General features: G+C 37.2%; 1 protein-coding gene across 2 annotated transcripts; it reads left to right on the forward strand.

Annotated features, from left to right (window-relative positions):
* The first annotated feature begins 3,368 nt into the window (after window positions 1-3,368).
* On the forward strand, window positions 3,369-17,960 carry LOC121872378 (zinc finger protein 330 homolog). 2 transcript variants are annotated; one of them, XM_042375129.1, is made up of 7 exons: window positions 3,369-3,479; window positions 6,307-6,437; window positions 8,619-8,789; window positions 9,278-9,391; window positions 14,596-14,713; window positions 15,931-16,095; window positions 17,631-17,960. In XM_042375129.1, exons 1-7 carry the CDS (start codon window positions 3,416-3,418, stop codon window positions 17,825-17,827), a joined length of 960 nt encoding a protein of 319 aa, XP_042231063.1. In that variant the 5' UTR covers window positions 3,369-3,415; the 3' UTR covers window positions 17,828-17,960. The 2 variants fall into 2 exon arrangements, with proteins under 2 accessions (XP_042231063.1, XP_042231064.1); XM_042375130.1 differs by lacking the exon at window positions 3,369-3,479 and adding an exon at window positions 3,674-3,780.
* Window positions 17,961-18,692: the final 732 nt, after the last annotated feature.

An 18,692-nucleotide genomic window follows, 5' to 3' on the forward strand; every position in this document is an offset into this window, starting at 1 on the left:
CAATGCAAGTATACAGTTGAGCATGTATATAGAGCAATGCAAGTATACAGTTGAGCATGTATATATAGCAACGCAAGTATACAGTTGAGCATGTATATAGAGCAATGCAAGTATACAGTTGAGCATGTATATAGAGCAATGCAAGTATACAGTTGAGCATGTATATAGAGCAATGCAAGTATACAGTTGAGCATATATAGACAATGCAAGTATACAGTTGAGCATGTATATAGAGCAATGCAAGTATACAGTTGAGCATGTATAGAACAATGCAAGTATACAGTTGAGCCAATGCAAGTATACAGTTGAGCATGTATATAGAGCAATGCAAGTATACAGTTGAGCATGTATATAGAACAATGCAAGTATACAGTTGAGCATGTATATAGAGCAATGCAAGTATACAGTTGAGCATGTATATATAGCAATGCAAGTATACAGTTGAGCATGTATATAGAACAATGCAAGTATACAGTTGAGCATGCATAATTGTATCTAGACAATTAAAGTATACAGTTCAGCATGTATATCGACAATGCAGGTAATTTTTTATGGGATTAACCCACCAGGGCACAGGTCAATGACCCACATCAGGGCCTGGGGTGAAAATATAATAATAAAAATTCTTAAAAAAAAAAAAATTTATTATATATATATATATATATATATATATATATATATATATATATATATATATATATATATATATATATATATATATATATATAATTTAATAATAAGGAACCATAAATAATAATAAAAAATCAAGAGTGAGAAACGATACAAGTATGGTGTGTTGTCAACGTAAGAGAAACAACTGAGGTCCTGCAATTGCCTGTAAATGAGGCAAATAGTCAGATCAGCAACCTGAGACATGATCACAATTTTTGTGATGTCATATGGCATCAGGGTCTAGCATTAGCCAATACATTATGCTTCCAAATCTTCCTAGGCGGTAGTATCTCCCTGTTTGGTAACTTCCTGTTCAGCATACTTACAAACAATGCAGGCATGCAGTGCATAGACCTTTCACTTATACTATCATTGTACCCAAACAGTGCAGGTATACACAAACGAAATTGGGCATGGGTTTCTAATCCGACATGAATTATGACACTCCTAAAATGACATAGGTAAGACAGGTTGTTAACTAATCAAGTGGATCATAGTTCTGTGGTCACTCATATTTACATCGTACAAATAAATATGTAAACTTCCAGTAAAGATTTATATTGTCAATAATAACCTTATTGCAATACGGTCTACACAACACTGACCACAAACACTACTTTTATACTTTTTTATACTTTTACTGTTTTTATCTTCGCCACTGATCGGCTCGTTAGCTGCCTCGGCGGTCGGACACGTCTCTGATAGGCACTGTTGGCAAGCACTGGGCATGCACTGGCTCTTGAATATAACGGAACCCGCTCCAGTGTTGGTCAAGTCTGGTCTTGAAAGAGCTCACACTCGGTGCCGTCACAACGCTCTCTGCCAGATTGTTTCAAGAGTTCTCACTTGGCTCAACAATGGCTGGTTCGAATGTCAGTTTAGTAGATATTCATTAAAGTCGTCTGTTTAAGTTTAATCGTTTATTTACGACCACAAGACTTTCATCGTCACTAAGAGCTTCATCAATATTATTTACCGAAATTCCTTATAAGTACGTATGTGTTATAAGCACAGGTGGTAGATATATCTGGGTGTGTTGTAGCTCCTGGGACGACGAGTCACACTAGTGAGACGTGTGCAGTGCTGGCTGAAGGTGGGCAGGGAGACGCACCAGAATTAATAAACCTCGGTCAAACTTCACAAGTCCGGTTGACGGATGTTATTCTGGCAGGGAATATAATAGGAGGTTACTTATATATTAAGGTTAATAAAACAGTCGTAGATAATAAGAGATTTTTTTTTAGTACTTGGGTGAATGTTCTGTTTCAGGATATTGTTGCAGCATAAGAACTTACAAGTATGTATACTGTATATTTTATATAACTTAAAAGCAGACCCAGCAGTGATAGTGCTGCTTCCACGCGTACGAACATTTGCCATATATCTAATGGTTACCTCACGTAGATGTGGCCATGATGGGGGAAGGAGGCCTGTACTTACATGACCCCTCTATTATACTTGCTTGCTTCTGTTGATTTCCTGGCCGTTAACTGCTAGGGCCATTACGGCCGTTTAGTCATATAGATCCACAATGCCATATGACATCTCAAAGGAATGTGACGAAGTCCCAAGTTGGTGATCTGACTTTCTGCCTCATTTACACACAATATCAGTCTCAAAAAATTGTTTCTTACTTTGACAACTCAACATATTCGAGTTTATCACTTCTCACTTTTGGATCACGCGCACCTACAGAGATTTACTTGCATATATATATATATATATATATATATATATATATATATATATATATATATATATATATATATATATATATATATATATATATATATATATATATATATTCTATATATTTTTTTTTATGGACTGATGAATATATATACAATATATCATCAGGCCATATAGCACGCGGATTCGTGACAAAATATATTGGTATTCTATTTTTGTCTTCCACCCGTTTTCTATGAGTAACTTTTTTTTAGTTTACTCGCCCAGTAAAAGGTAGCGCTATAGTAAAACTTGGAAACTTTCTAAAAGTACTGAGAATGTGTGTCAGTTAAGCTTCCTTATTAGATATTCCTTGCCTTTGAGCAAGTATAACCTTTATTTTTACTTATGACATTTTATAAAAAAATATGGTTACCATAGTGAAATTAAGCACATTGTTTACTTGTGTAAGCGCCATTTTATGAAAAATGATCACCGTCAACTCGTCCATTAAAGGTGACTTAGAGAAATGATCATTATAACAAATGTATGAGGTCATAGGTCAGGTAAACACAAGGATAATTATTATCCCTGCGTCAACATGGCTCTTGTTATACGACACAGCATGTTGACTTGGTCGTAATTCATAACAAATACTGGTGTTAATTTACCCCCGCAGGGTGGATTGCCCACCTGCTTTCAGTCTCCCACTCTATTTCCCATTTGCTAACTTTACCTTCCTCCTACACCTCTTGTATTCTTCGTAGCCTACGGCTCTTTTATAAATCTCTACTACTACATACCACTGAGTATGACGAATTCAATTCTATTTAATGGTTAATGTGAGTGACATGAAATATGTAATATTTACCTTTAAATATTGGGTTGATTATTTTTAAATTATATAAAATTATACATATAATTTATTACACTAATATAATTCGTGCTTCCGGAGCCAAAATGTCTTACAAGTATCAGTTGTGTTCATAGATATATTCTTTGTGTTTATTTTCATAATAAATAAGTGGAATAGAAGATGAAAAGCTCTGGTAAAGTTATTACAAAAGTTCCGTAGATGTTTATTATCAGTGTTGGGGCGGAGGAGAGTAGGGTACACGAGAGCCGCTCCGCTGTTATAAGTAAGTATTTCCTCTATGATAAATGGACTGGTATAGATAAATGTTCAAGTAATTCGTCATGCAAGATCACACTTGGTTCACCATATGAGGCTGGTGTACAGCTCAGCAAACATATAAACCGCTGGTATACAGTGTAACCTAGACCGTAATATAACAAATTCCTCTGACTGGTCTTGTCTGTTAAGAAGGAAAAAATATAACACTTGCTAATGTCAGCTTACACTTTGGGTAAATTTAAAGAACTCCAAAAGCGGTATAGCAGTTTGTGGATTTAACAGAAGGAAGGCCATTGATAGGTAAGGTAGGTCTACTGTATACTGTCTTTTTATTCAATTTGTGTTTTTTTTTTACATAAAAACCCATTTTCTGGTGTGATTTGTTTAAACCTGACCTTCATTTTCTTTTGGAATCCCCATTTATGAGAAAATGTCGGAGACACAGTAGAACTAACCAACCAAAAAACTAATGATAAAGGTTAAGTTTCTGACCATAATCCTCCTGGAGATGAAGCCTGGGGTTTTCCTTTGGTTTTTGATGTATTCGATTTTGATATTGATTTTCGTCGAAAATCACTCGTTTTTAAGATAACCCCCCTTCCCTCCACAGCCAAAACGAGTGATTTCTGACGAAAATCCTAAATTTAACTTAACCTAACCAACAAACAAGCTCGCAGGAGCTCTCTGGGACAGTGGTAACATAAACAATGAACTTAGAAAGAATACGACGATTTTCCAACAATTCATTGCAATTATCTAGGAAAGTTATCATTTACTGAAGAAATGCTATCGAAGAAACGCGTCTTAGAATTGTCTAGACTACTGATTCCAAAACTTAAAATCCTAAAATTTGTTGAATAACCAAAATAATGATAATACCCCATATTAAACTGAAGGTACTTATTTTGATATCTGGTACAGTTGCAGAAATGTGTTCCTACACCCCTTGTGGTAACCCGTCTCCAAACGGCAAATCTATATGACCAAGTCCTACGATATAACAAACCTATCCACCAATCACGTTCATCTTTACACGACCAATACCCTTTAATTCATAAATAGTGATACTACTACTGCAACGTTACTGTTTGGAAACACGAGTTACCACAGGGAGTGAAAGAACACATTTCCGCAACTACCAATGAAGGCAACTTTGTTGAAACATAATGGGGTAATTTAACATTTTTATTGGACACGAGAGTACACTCAGACTGAGCGAGTCGGTTGTAAACAAACAGATGACATGTGGTGACTTAGTATATTTTTCGGAGGGATATTTACAGTTAATAATTCAACTTTCGACATTACCTCCAAAATAATGACTATCCAAGTGAAAGCAGTGACAATCCCTGAAGGTTGACGGTTAGTTATGAGCTTAACAGTAAGTAAAATTCAATAAATAGGGCAACTTCTATTGGAAATGTGAACATCAGTAAAATCAAACTTAACCAAATCATTCTACAAGTTTACATTGATACATCAAATACAAAGGTTCTAAGTACAGTATATGAATAAAAACTGTAGGAAGCAACAAATAAAATAAATTTGGTTAAATTATATTTGTAATGTTTTAGGGTACAGTCACTAGTCTTCACAAGTGCTCATAAAATAATCACTGTATGGGAACACTTCTCTCCCCTGAAGGTTGATGGCAGTGTAGTGGTGCCCAGAGAATGTACAGTACTACTGTCTGTCAGTATGGACCATTGTATGCTGTAGGTCCAGCATTTATCTTATTTTTTTTTTTGGTCTATGTCAATACAGTAGTCATTTTGTACTGTTTGCACTGTCACTGTGGCAATAGTCCTGGTACTATACTTGTATATTTGTACACACAATCTCTATGCCTCAGTACAGTAGGTATGTATGTATTTATATGTTGTCACCATAGTGATTGTCCCAGCAATTTGGTAGTTAATAAAAAAACTATCCTTACAAAAATGTGTTGGGCAATAGGATGGACACAAGGATAAACGATTTTGTCAACCCTACCGAGACAACAGGACTTGCAGTGTTCATTCTGAAATTCTTCGTCAAAATTACATGGCTCGGTAGTTCATTCCTGCTATATAATCATATTTCAGTGTTATTGTAGAAGGCGTTGGGGTCATTAACTACTGTCTTGGCACTTTGTTAAAGTGTGATGACACCGAAGCAGCTGCTGCCTTGATGCTGAGAATCAGATGTCAATTTTCACTAGTGTAAGGTGATCTTATTTGGGTATTTACAGTAATTTTTCTGCTAGATTTTCACTATAAGCAATGTTTATAACCATTGGCCCCTCTCCTTTAATTTTGCCTCTAAAGAATATTTCTGACTTAAATACAGTACGGGTACACTCGCACCAAAAAATATCGGTGCAGGGTGAGATCGACGAGTTCTGAAACGATACGTATACACTGTGATATGTCGGGAAGGTTGGTAAGTGTATCCTCATAACCCCCCTCCCCCCTCCACTAGGTGTTGCCATATGGCTGACAATCAGGGCTGCCAACAAACGGCTGGAACAACTCGCATTCCCAATACCTATCGTCACTGGTCTCAAATTGTTCACACTACAGTATGCACCGATACTTTTTGTTGCAAGTGTACATGTACTGCACTTGTAATTTTCAGGCCAGAAGTGCCAGGAACACTTATCAGAATACTTATTACACTAGCAAATACCAAATAAGTTAGTCCACACACACACCTTAGTATCGTCTAAGCCATCTTTCTTCTCTAAACTATGCAATATTCTAAAGAAATTGTTAGGCTTAATTCCAGTAGAGTTGATGATGTATCAAGTAACTCATAGTAATACGCTTACAATATTGTTTTATATTTTACAGAAGTTGCCAAGATGCCTAAGAAGAAGACAGGACAGAGGAAGAAGGCTGAGAAACAAAAGGCCCGCCAGAAGGAGTTGAGAAAGGGCCGAGCCAATCGGTCTTTAGCTGATCTTCCTTGTAACTCTATTATGGTAAATTAGAAGAAGAAAATCTAATGTATTAAAGTGATGGATAATTATGTATAACTCAGTACAGTACTATGTAGGGATAATAATGATGATAATCTTTCAACACAATAACTTGTCAAAGTCCAGTAACTTTAGTTTATTCAGCATTTTTATCTATGTGTCTAGGAAAATGTGTATGATTCTTCATCTGATACAGTATATACACTACAGGCATCATTCGATTCTACCAAAGATCAATTTATAAATGGTCTTTCTGGACTGGAACCCTTTTTACTCCATACAGTACACTCTCAGTTACATCATTCATAGACTTCCTGTCTTGGTTGTCTTACTAAAGTCTTTCCTTCTTTTTTTTAATATAGGTTAGTTATTCTTTGTATGTTTGTTCATTTTATTCTCACATATCTTTACACAATTTTTTTCTGCCACTTTTTTGTGATTCAACTGTTTTGATGACCTATTGTACTCCCAGCTCTGCCAGCCTTTCCTCCCACACTCCCTTCTTTTTGCTTGTGCTCCCACACTTGTGCTGCGCTCTGTAGGGCTTCCTATCCTGGTGAGTACCAAGGTTTTTTAAGATGATGATGATGATGATGATGATGATGATGATGATGATGATGATGATGGTGGTGGTGGTGATGGTCTGCTCAATAACTGTCAGTGAGGATTTATAATGAAATGTCCGAATTCTAGAAGTAGTGCTCACGAACCACAATTTTGAGCAGTGTAAAAGTCAGGGAACACATTGGTACTTGTGTGTGACAGGTTAGAGGGGCCTTTGTCATTTCTTAATCTGTTTCTGTACCTCTTCAGTTCATCATGCTTCACCCAACTTAAATTAGACTAAAAAATCTATCAGTCACTTTCTCTTTTCTTGACGTTTCTTGCTGTTCTTCTCACTTCCTTGAGTTTTTTGTGTCACCAACATTCCATTTGATATTTCTTCTTTAACCAAGTGATACGGTACAATAACCCTACCCAACCCAACCTAACCTAATCCAACCTAATCCAACTGTCATGGTTTTGGGTGAATCGGTGGTAGTAGGAGTAGATTACAGGTATATTATATAAAGATAATAATATGTCGTATTTCTTATTTCTTACCGTAGAGTTCGATACCTTCACACTGGTTACTTACAGGAGATTATGGCGTATCTACGTAGAAGTTCACTCCACCACTCGACATTCCATGATTTATACTTGATAAATGATGATTTAATGAATTCCATTAATTTCCAACATCCATCTAAGTTATTGGTTATACTTTGTCATAACCAATCAGTCATTACCTTAAGTAATAATATGATAGGATCATAGATACGGGCAGATAATTGCACTTACATTTATTTGTCAAGCTTCCATACAATGATTTACAATTTGCATGGATATATGAATTACTCACGTTCACGCTGTAATAAAATTAATCTTCTAAAAGAGAATTTTCAACTTGGGGACACATGTGATTACTCTACTATGGGTATGACTTCACAGAGCCTTAATTCTTCAAGTGATACATTTATTGTCAGCCTGGATTGCTTTTGTTGCAACCAGGCTTCCGCACAAGAACTTCTTTCCACGGCCATAACAACAAAAAGTACTCTTGGGTTACCACACATAGTTTCGTGTCACTGACAGTCACTGTAGACGGTTGTCGCGGCAAGGAGAACTGGTAAGTGTGACTTGAATTAACCATTTAGGTGCAATAGACCAACCTGGATTGCTTTTGTCGCAACCAGGCTTCCACACGTGATATTTCCACGGGGATAACAACCTAGGTTAACACGCTTAGTCTCGTGTCGACGACGGTCACAGGACAGAGTGGCGGTGTAACGCAACCCATGACACCAACCTATCCTAACCTATTCCAACAGACATTCTTTGTGTCAACTGTCTTACAACATTTTACTCTTTCATCTTATATTTTAGTCGTCTATTTATAAGTAAGTACTGTATTGACAATGTGTACCCACTGATTTGGTATAGTGCTTTGGAGAGGTAGGTACTGTACTGCTGTTAGAGGGTATTACTGTTGTTATTGTTAGATGGTATTACTGTTGTTACTGTTAGATGATGCTACTATTAGAGGGTATTACTGTTAGATGGTACTACTGTTTGATGATATTACTATAACAGAGTTTTTTAGCTTAAGCAACAATTGATACTTGTAACGTATTGTATTTCCAGGAATGTGATAAATGCCAGAGGCGTCAAAAGAACCGCGCTTTCTGTTACTTTTGTCACTCCGTCCAGCGGCTGCCACAGTGTGCCCACTGCGGTAAGGTGAAGTGTATGCTCAAGACTGGTGACTGTGTAGTAAAGCACCCGGGCACATATACCACTGGCCTGGGTATGGTGGTAAGTTTATAATACTTGTATTTATTGTGATTCTCTACAGTATAGTGTTTATTTCTACACAATGATTCAATGTAGCTTTCATATTCTCTTAGTCTCTCTAAACATATTTTGTAGTCATTCATTGATGAAATTGAAAACAATTATTTTATGTGAATGTAATGAACGTTCACAAATCATCGTGTAAGCACAGTTTGAATGATATATCTTCTAATATTCAGTATGTAGATGAAATACTGTGCAATATTTGGTCAGGTACTCTTTACTTACCCATAAGTACAGTACATTACTTGCTTCAAGGTAAGTCCAGAATCCCTTGACTTAGTTGGTGGAATGTCACAGGAACTATAAGCTGTAAAATGTTATTGATGGTTTTATTTATATGTATTGTGTGATAATATTCCATCATAGTTTTAAATTCTAGTTGTTAGAATTAATTTATTGTCATTGATAACATAAAGTGTTTGTAAATCCTGTCTTACACATTACAGGGAGCCATCTGTGACTTCTGTGAAGCCTGGTTGTGTCATGGTCGCAAGTGTCTACAGACTCACCCCTGTTCGTGTCCACTTGTTGATGCCACCTGCATAGAGTGTGAACGAGATGTAAGTAATGAGTGACCTTACCACATCTTGTTCTTGTCTGGCATCATTTCTTGTGTTACCTTTAAATGGTGGTTAAGGATTCTTAACACTGTCCCCATATAGGTAAAGGTGGAATGCAAGGCACATGAAACTTCCATTGATGATGATGATAGTCTCTGTTCCTACAGCTAACTTCCACTGATGATGGCCACTGACTAAGGGTTAAGAGTTTCAATAATTTGTCAACTCTATAATATTCTCACTGTTTAAATATTTAAGCATTTATTTTCCTGATTTTTCTTCTCCAAACACTTAATATGATTCATAAATGTAATAAAGAATGATGACTGTGAGGCAGATGGTGTCTTCAGCAGAGATCACTGGTGCTCAGGGTAGGATCAGGTGCTGTCATCATCATAGAGCAACAAGTAATTGAGTCTATAATTTCCCTGTTCGATACTACGTACATTGATAAGGCTTGGATCATTTGACGACAGGAATTAAGCCACTGTAATACTGTACTGTCCATGAATTATCTGGCCCATTTTAAAAATTAATGAACTAAAAAACATTATAGATTAAATGCACTGGTTTATTGTTCTTGTATTCGAGTTCCATGTGTGCACTGTTTTATTTCTAAAATATTTTGAGGTTTAGTTTCAGATAATGTATGAAAGGAAACTGTCAGAGGAGGCAAAATTTAAATTAAGTTTTCCGACCTTGAACTATCATCAGCTCTGGTACTGTACTTGTCATCATAGCAAGAAGTATATCACTAACAGAAGGGAACGACACGTACCTCTGTACATCAAGCAAGCACTGAGTGTGTGTACGAGGTCTGACAATTAAGTTCGCGAGCTCATGCTACATGCGCCGGTACGTACCTTACTGAGGATCGGCACTGTAGTACCCTTCAAAGTATTCCCCTTGCGATGCTATACATGAATGCCAGCGTTTCTTCCACCCGTGGAAACATTTCTGGAACTCACTTTCTGGAATAGTTTTTATTGCTGCTGTCATGCTACTCTTAATGTCATCCACTTCTTGTAAATGTGCCCCCTTGATGTGTTTCTTCAGCGAAGGAAATAGAAAAGGTCACACAGGGCCAGTTCAAGTGAATAAGGAGGGTGATCCAGTAAGGTAATTGGTTTCTCGGCCAAAAACTCCCGCAGAATCAATGCCGTGTGTGCTGGGGCATTGTCATGATGTCATCCACTTGTTCCAGTGAAAAGTTCTGAGCATTTTCGTCTCACTTTTTCTCTGAGTCTTTTAAACACGTCGAGATACTACGAGATACTACAACTGGTTCACACCCTGCCCCCAGGGAATGAATTCTTTGTCAACTACACCCTTAGAATCGAAAAAAGTGATAAGCATTGTCTCCACTTTCGACTTTGATATGCAACACTTTTTGGGGCATAGGGAGTTTGCAGTTTTCCACTGTGCATCCTGACGTTTCATTTCAGGGTCATATTGGTAGACCCATGACTCATCACCACAGTGAAGCAGGTCATCTCCACCTTCTCTTTTCTAAAAGGCTGAGCAAATTTCAACTCTTCTTTGTTTTTGTTTGTCACCGAGATTATTTGGCACCATTTTCGCACAAACTTTTCTCATTCTTAAATCTACAGTCAAAACCTTTCTAACTCTTTCCCTGTCAATCTGCACCTCATCTGCAATGTTTTTCACTGTCATTTGCCTGTTAGCTCACACAACTCCTAATTTTTTCCTCGGTCCTTCTTGTTGTTGGTCGTCCTTCACCGTCATTGTCTGTCACATCTTCTCTTCCCTCAGAAAATAACTTAATGCATTTGTTAACTGGTGTTTTCTTTAGTGCATTATCCTCATAAAATTCGGTTAACATGTCCCGAATTTCAGGCCCAGTTTTCCCCATTTTCATGAGAAACTTGATGTTTGTTCTTTGTTCTAAAGCAATATCAGCCATTATCGCGACAAACCCAGAAAACACTCGAATCCAATAGCTGCCACTGCACACATCCGACTCGCTTGAGATTGACGACACAACAGGGGTAGTAAGAGAAGGGATCAAGGTCACACGGACGCCACTCACACTCGTTACAGTGTCCCGCCTGTTGAGCCATGCAGCAAGTTCGTGAACTTAATTGTCAGACCTCATATATTAGGCTTATCAATATCATGAATAAGTTTCTCTGTCACTCAGAAGCATCCAACCTATCCCAGATGTTTGTAAGCTGAGCCACATGGACCAAAGGTTACTACCATAAGGGGATCATTACCTTAGACTCAGAGTAAAATGGCATAAAATCCTATTTGTCAATTTTATTCCCTTAACTATTGCTACATGAATACTGTATTATACAGTACTGTACTGTTTATCTCGTTAAGGGAGAGTTTCAGTGTAAAAAGTATGGTGGGCTTCTTAATGTTTTAATACAGTACTGTACTGTACTGTTCTTGACAGACTGTTGAACATACAGTACAGTACCTGTACAGTGTCCTTCACAGTTGTAGAACATTGTGTTGTTATGACAAAGTGTGGCATCCCCTGCAGACCCACACTCTAATTATCCATGTGTCTACACACACATATTTACAATACAGGTAAAGGAAATTACTGTCTCTAGAACGAATGGCTCCCTGTCTCAGCCGTGAAATGTCGGCAACTTTAAAACTACCCACAGACATTATTGGGTACATCCAGGGTGTCATCCACAAACTTGGGGGGGCCCCCTGTACCTGTTTTGGGACCCCGTTTCATAAGTGCGGATAATCGTAAGTCGGACAGTAGTAACTTGGGGACTGTGTACCTGTACAGGTACAGTATCCCTCGTGTAATGTTGTGGTTGCATTCCTAAAAACCTAACTTTAAGCAAAATTGTTTTTTATGAAGAACAACTGCAAAGCATGGAGGGCGAAAAACTGGTTCAAACGCCAGGGCATTAAACACAGAGTACATCACTTTACTCCTTAATAATAAAAATAATTATAATAATAATAAACGAGTTTGTTATAAACGGTTTTGAAGTTAAAAGATTTATTTATTAACACCAAACTTCAATATAAATGATGTGGTTCATAGTTAAACAAATTGGTGAGCAAACGGTGAGCCTAATTTGAAGAAATTTCAAATTGCATCCGTCAAAAAAAAATAATTGCTACGATAATCAAAATTTTTTTACATAGCCTATCGTATAATACAAAAGCACATATTTCAGGTACAAAAAAATAGCTCCTTCCACACTCAAACCATCCTTTGAGTTACGTGACACAGTTCAGCCAGGCAGTCACCTAGCTCACTCAAGAGAATGTGTGTGTGTGTGTTCTTCCCCATCCAAACAGGGCTTAAACAAGGGTGTGTACTGGCACCAACTCTCTTTTCCATTTTCTTTGCTGCCTTCCTTACTCGTGCCAGTGCCAATTTAGCCAGTCGGGTGGACATCGAGTACTGGGTAAAAGGGGGTCTTTTCAACATAAGATGACTCCAGGCAAGAACAAAGGTGTCAGCAGATCCATTACTGAACTTCAGTATGCAAACGACTTCACTCTTTTTGCTCACACTAAACATAGCCTACAGGAGATTCTGAACACCTACGCAGATGCGTATGCACACTTCGGCCTTGAGGTGAAAGTACGTAAGACTTAGATTCTCTTTCAACCTGCCCCTAGTTCAGACACACCACCATCCATCCATCTTAACGGTACTACCCTCTCTAATGTTACCCACTTTCGGTATCTCGGCTCCCACCTGTCCACCACAGCGAACATCGATGTAGAGACTCAGCATTGGATCAGATTTGCCACTCAAGCCTTTGGCAGACTCCGAAACCATGTCTTCAGCTGTAGGGAGCTGAAATTATCTACAAAGTTACACATCTATTGAGCAGTGGTCCTCCCCACCCTGCTATATGGCAGCGAGACATGGGTTACATACAGGAGGCACCTCAAGGCACTTGAAAACTTTCACCAATGTAGCCTACGTTCCATCCTCCAAGTTCGCTGGGAAGACAGGAGAGCAAATGCCAGCATCCTTGCTGACACCAGCTGTAGGAGCATCAAGGCTACCATTATCCATGAACAACAACGCTGGACTGGCCATGTTAACCGCATGGACGACAGTAGACTGCTGAAGCAGCTACTTTACATTCACCTAACAAATAGTAAACGTAACGCCGGCGGGCAACTGAAAATATATAAGGATAGTCTTAAGACAAACCTGAAAAGGTGCCAAATCGACCCCCTCACCTGGGAGTCAATTACTCCACATTGTAACGCTTGGAGGAGCACCACACGAGATGGTGTCAATACTTTCGAGTTAGCCCGATTGCAAACTGAGGCAGACAAGCGCCAACGCCGGAAAGATGCTGCCACCGCCCCTCCCGCACTCGATGTAGCCCTCTACATGTGCAACATCTGTGAACAACTCTGCCGGTCCTGTATCGGCCTCTTTAGTCACCTCAAAACTGACCAATACAGGTGACTTCTCTAATAACTCATAACATTGTATCATAGCTGGATGATCGTCATACTCGATTCTGAGTGACAGCAAAGTAGTAGTAGTATGCTGTGACATCACACCAGGGGGAGAGAGCGCTGCTGAATGGCGAGTTTGGCGACACAGTTACAGTCTACTGCTTCCACATGTACGTTCACCCCCACACACACACACACACACACTCTCTCACACACACACACACACTCTCACACACACACACACACACTCTCTCACACACACACACACACATACATACACATCTATGCTCTTCATTTTTCTTATTTTATAGTTTTCTATTACCAGTATATTTTCTGTATTTTTAAGCCAGATTAGAGTACAGTATTGTAAAGATTTTTCCACGACTTTTATAGTTGCATTACATTTATTAATGGTAACATGCCATCTCACAGGCAACCTCATTCCCATTTTTTCCCTAACTATTAAGTCAAGCTGTCGCTAAACCAGATTTTGAACCTAACTTTCAGTGAGAAAGGGTGTCAAAGTTTTTTTATCACTAAACCTAATTAACGTTATGTGAATTAATGCTAAAAGAAGGATACCTGTAGTACATGCAGTTTCCTCCCCCAAATTCCTTTATGATTTTTGGAAAGCTTCACGGCAAAGTTGTTAATCCCAAAGAGGAGTACAATACTGTACTGTAGTTATGTCTTATGTACATTATAAATTGATGCTTTGAAATATCTTATGTTTGTTTGTTTGTTTTACTCCCTCCCCTTTTTAACAACTACAGGTGTGGAGTCACGGTGGTCGTATCTTCAGGTGTCACTACTGCCAGAACTTCTTGTGTGACGACGACCAGTTTGAGCACCAAGCATCTTGCCAAGTGTTAGAGCAGGAATCCTATAAGTGTGAGTTTTTTTTTCCAGTTGATTTTAAATCACCTGAAGATTAATCACCCTAACACTACTAGGGGTTTAAAGTACTGTAGGTCAGGTAAGGTTAGATTCAAGATAAGTTAAATTTTATTTAATATAGGTTAGATTAAAGGTAGGTTAAGTTAGATTTAATATAGGTTGGGTTAGTTTTAAGATATTAGGTGAGGTTAGTTTTAAGATAAGTTAAGTTAGATTAGTTTTAAGATATTAGGTGAGGTTAGGTTGGGTTTGAGATAAAATTGTGGATATTTATAAGAGATAGGCTAGAATTGTTTTTGACCAAAAATAAATGGAAAAAGGAGTTATGAAGACCCAGGGGCAGACATACCACAAGTTAATGATGACTGGGGCAGAGAGTGAAAGATCTGTATTGCCCAGTTAGGTTAGGTCAGGATAGGTTAGGTTAGCTTAGGGCCAAATTGACTTCAGGAAAACGAATTTGATGTGTTGAATCAGGTGTGAAGTTAATTTGAGTGTAATTAGATAAATGAACCCTGTTGGTGATAGTGAATGATTATGACTACTCCCTGAGCTCCAGAACTGCAAAGGTCATAATTATGGCTCTGGAGGTAATCAATAGTAAAAGGCTAAATTAAAATCATAATGACAGAAAATAAAACAAAACTGGAAACAAAAACGACCCAAAAGATAGTCAGAAGAAGGACCAGCCACAGCAACATGTACTTTGCAGTTGAATGTTTAAAAATGAAACAAAATGGAGAATATCGTGGATTTTTTTTTTTTTTAAGTTAGGAATTCAAGAGAAGTTGTATAGGTTCTGTTAAGTTACAGTCTGTAAATTGTTGGGCAAGTTTTAATAAATATGAATAACTACTGGTAAGTACTGTATACTGTGTATAATAATGTAAAGATGTTTGTTAGAAAGTATTATTCTCATGTCTTGATAAGTGTAAGAAGCTGAAACTATCTATGTATCATAACAAGAAGACTCAGGTGATTTTGCAGGGGGAAGACGGTCTAGGATCCTTGCGTGCATCTTGGTTGTGTTGGCTCATATTTTGTACCATTTAGTGAAACTGCTTAAACCAATACAGTAGTGTAGTATCATTACTAGTTTTTAGTGTTCTTTCTTACACAGGAACATAAACCTGTATACAGTAGTACTGTAATGAAAATGATAGTGGTTCATCCATATTCTGTAGTATTTTATATCTGAATTATTCCCTCAGGTATGTCTTGCAACCGTCACGGACAGTACTCGTGCTTGCGATGTAAGACTTGTTACTGTGAGGAACACGTACGCAGGAAAGGTTTCAAATACGACAACAAGCAGAAGATCCCGTGTCCCAAGTGTAGTTATGATACAGAAGAGACTAAGGAACTCAGCATGTCAAGTGAGTGACTCTTTTGAGTAAATTATTTTTATGTGAATTTTGTTCATCCATTTATCCAGATGGGTAGTGAAGGTGATATTGTAAATATTTACACCTAAAACTGGGTGTGTGGGAGGGGTTAAAGCAAGGTGACCAGTAATAAGCTGCCACAGTACAATACTGTACTGTACTGTATATGTCAGCTGGTGAAGCAAGTTGAACATATAATTTCTAGGTTACTCAGGACAAGTACAGTATAATACTGTATAGTACATACAGGCATTCCCAGATTAATGAAAATTTTCCATTTCTGAGAAACACCTTTTGTAAACTTATTTATCATAAACTGAATCAATTTGTCACATAGATTCCCATTATAAAAGCTGAGACAAGTTGATACAAGAAAAGTGCTTCCCTATACTGTACCTCGTAAAATACCACAACACATAATTTTTATGACAATTTTTGGTGTACACGATGATTAAAGCCAATAATAAACATAAGTGAAATACAGTAGAAGTCCAAAAATCCGGACTGCTTGGGGATTGGGTCAGTCCGGATTTTCGGATTTTCCGGATTCTCAGGCAGTACTTTTAAAATTCAAATTTAAGGAGGAATAAAGAAGAGATGAACAGGTACATTTTGATAGTTTATTCATTAGCAAATAAAGCATGCTTCATTTATCAAAATGAGCAGTTTTAATGAAAAAGCTGTGAATTCTAGAATTTTATTCTTTGCTTTTTTTATATCATAAATTGTAGACTTTCCAATGTCATATGTTTCTATTAGAACAGTATTGCTCACACCACGTTCTAGTTTCTTAATTAAATCAAGTTTGTCACTCAATTTCAACGTGTTCTTCTTTCTCTTCACACAACGAAGTTTATCTACTTTAGGAGCCATTTTTATGGGCTTGTACAGTACTCTGTAAATGGAAAGAGTAGGACTCAAAATATTGTTATATTACAATGGTATTCTATTCATACTGTGCTTGATATAATGCATTCACGGAAATGTAAGAATACAATGGTGTGGTAGACCCAGAGTGAGGTAAAACATTTTAGAAGTATCTACTACATACTGGAGAGGCAGTGATATGAGAGATGTATTTTTACAGATAGATTATGACTGTTTATGGGTCTATCTGTAGGTCAGTGGGCTGTAAATTAGTACATTGTGTACAGTCAATGACTAATTGAATATCAGTACTGTACATATTGATATAAAGGATGTCCATAGATTATCTAACCTAATTTAAGACTTACTAACCTCATAAATATTATAAATAGAACAGTGAACATGAAATCTGCTAAGGCAAGCAAATTTTTTTTTCATCAAGCAGAGTAAGGTTGGCATGTTCAGGCTATTTTGTTTTTGAAGTTATTAATTTTAAAATGGTTTAGATAATTTATGGACACCTTGTATAGTAATAAATTTTTAGCATGGTAATTGATCTTGTAAGTACCATATGATTACCGTAACCAATTTTCTGAGTACAGGTACAGTTATAAATGCTTTTAGTATTACAGTATTGAAGTAATTGTGTTTTCTTGCAGCTCGCACCCACAAGTTTGGAAGGCAACAGATTGGTTTTGGTGATTATGACGATGATGAAGAGGGAGCGGTCGGGTATGATGGCAGTTACTACGACGATGATGATGATGATGACGACGATGACGACGATGACGACGAGGAGGGTGAAGACGATGAATCTGAAGAGGAAGAAGAAGCGGAAGAAGAGAAGAGCAAATAAACAGAGAAACGCCGTACTCTAGTCACTTTTTAAGAAAGAGATTGAACATCAGTTTTCAGTAATAATGTATAACTTTTGATAAACATGAATGGAAATATTTTAATGAATTGAAAATTTTTCCCTTAAAATTTTAGTTGTGTGGTTATTACACCTTTAAGGATATGGACATGTAATCTACTGTACAGTATGGTACAATACTTAACTTGGGAGGTATGCAGCATATTATACGTATACAGTACAGTAATATTAAGAAAGCAAGAGTCATAATATTGGTAACTTATACAAATTTAATGCTGTTATAAAGACATATGGTCTTATTAAAAACAAAACTATTTACAGGTGCTCCTCTACTTACGAACGAGTTACATTCGTGAGGCTTGTTTGTAAGTCCAACTTTACTCTTGTAGATACCAAACATATTGTAAAAAATGAAAAGATTATGGATATTTAGTACAGCTATGCCCTTTAATACAGCCTTAAAACCTGGCTCACTCTTCTCCTCTCAGGTAATGTTTGTTCTATGTGGAATTTTCTTCAAAATAATTGTCTCATCCACCTATTAAACACCTGTTCTGGCAGGTAACCCCCCTCAGTGATGATGTTTGTATCTCTGAAAGTTTGCAAGTTGAATGTTCTTAAGTAGAGGAGCACCTGTATTAGCATGTGTAAAATTATATTTTTCTATGACTGGATTTAGAAAATATAACTTCAAATTTTAAAATTTTATATTATACGGTACAGGTACAGTAGTATACTGTACTGTAAATTGTTTTTATTTCATAAATTTACAATTCTGTTTGATGCTGTACTAAGTTATATACAGGTATTTTGATACGTTTATAAATTTTACATTTAGATAGAATAA

This window comes from Homarus americanus, unplaced genomic scaffold (genome assembly GCF_018991925.1).
Source record: "Homarus americanus isolate GMGI-L3 unplaced genomic scaffold, GMGI_Hamer_2.0 scaffold24050, whole genome shotgun sequence".
Lineage (NCBI taxonomy): Eukaryota > Metazoa > Arthropoda > Malacostraca > Decapoda > Nephropidae > Homarus > Homarus americanus.

Excerpts from the sequence above, each read along its gene's own strand:
- LOC121872378 (XM_042375129.1), top strand. The coding sequence starts at position 3,416 with ATGTTTATTATCAGTGTTGGGGCGGAGGAGAGTAGGGTACACGAGAGC. Across the intron at positions 8,790-9,277 it reads CCACTGGCCTGGGTATGGTG|GGAGCCATCTGTGACTTCTG; the intron begins GTAAGTTTATAA and ends TACACATTACAG. Across the intron at positions 14,714-15,930 it reads AGAGCAGGAATCCTATAAGT|GTATGTCTTGCAACCGTCAC; the intron begins GTGAGTTTTTTT and ends TTATTCCCTCAG.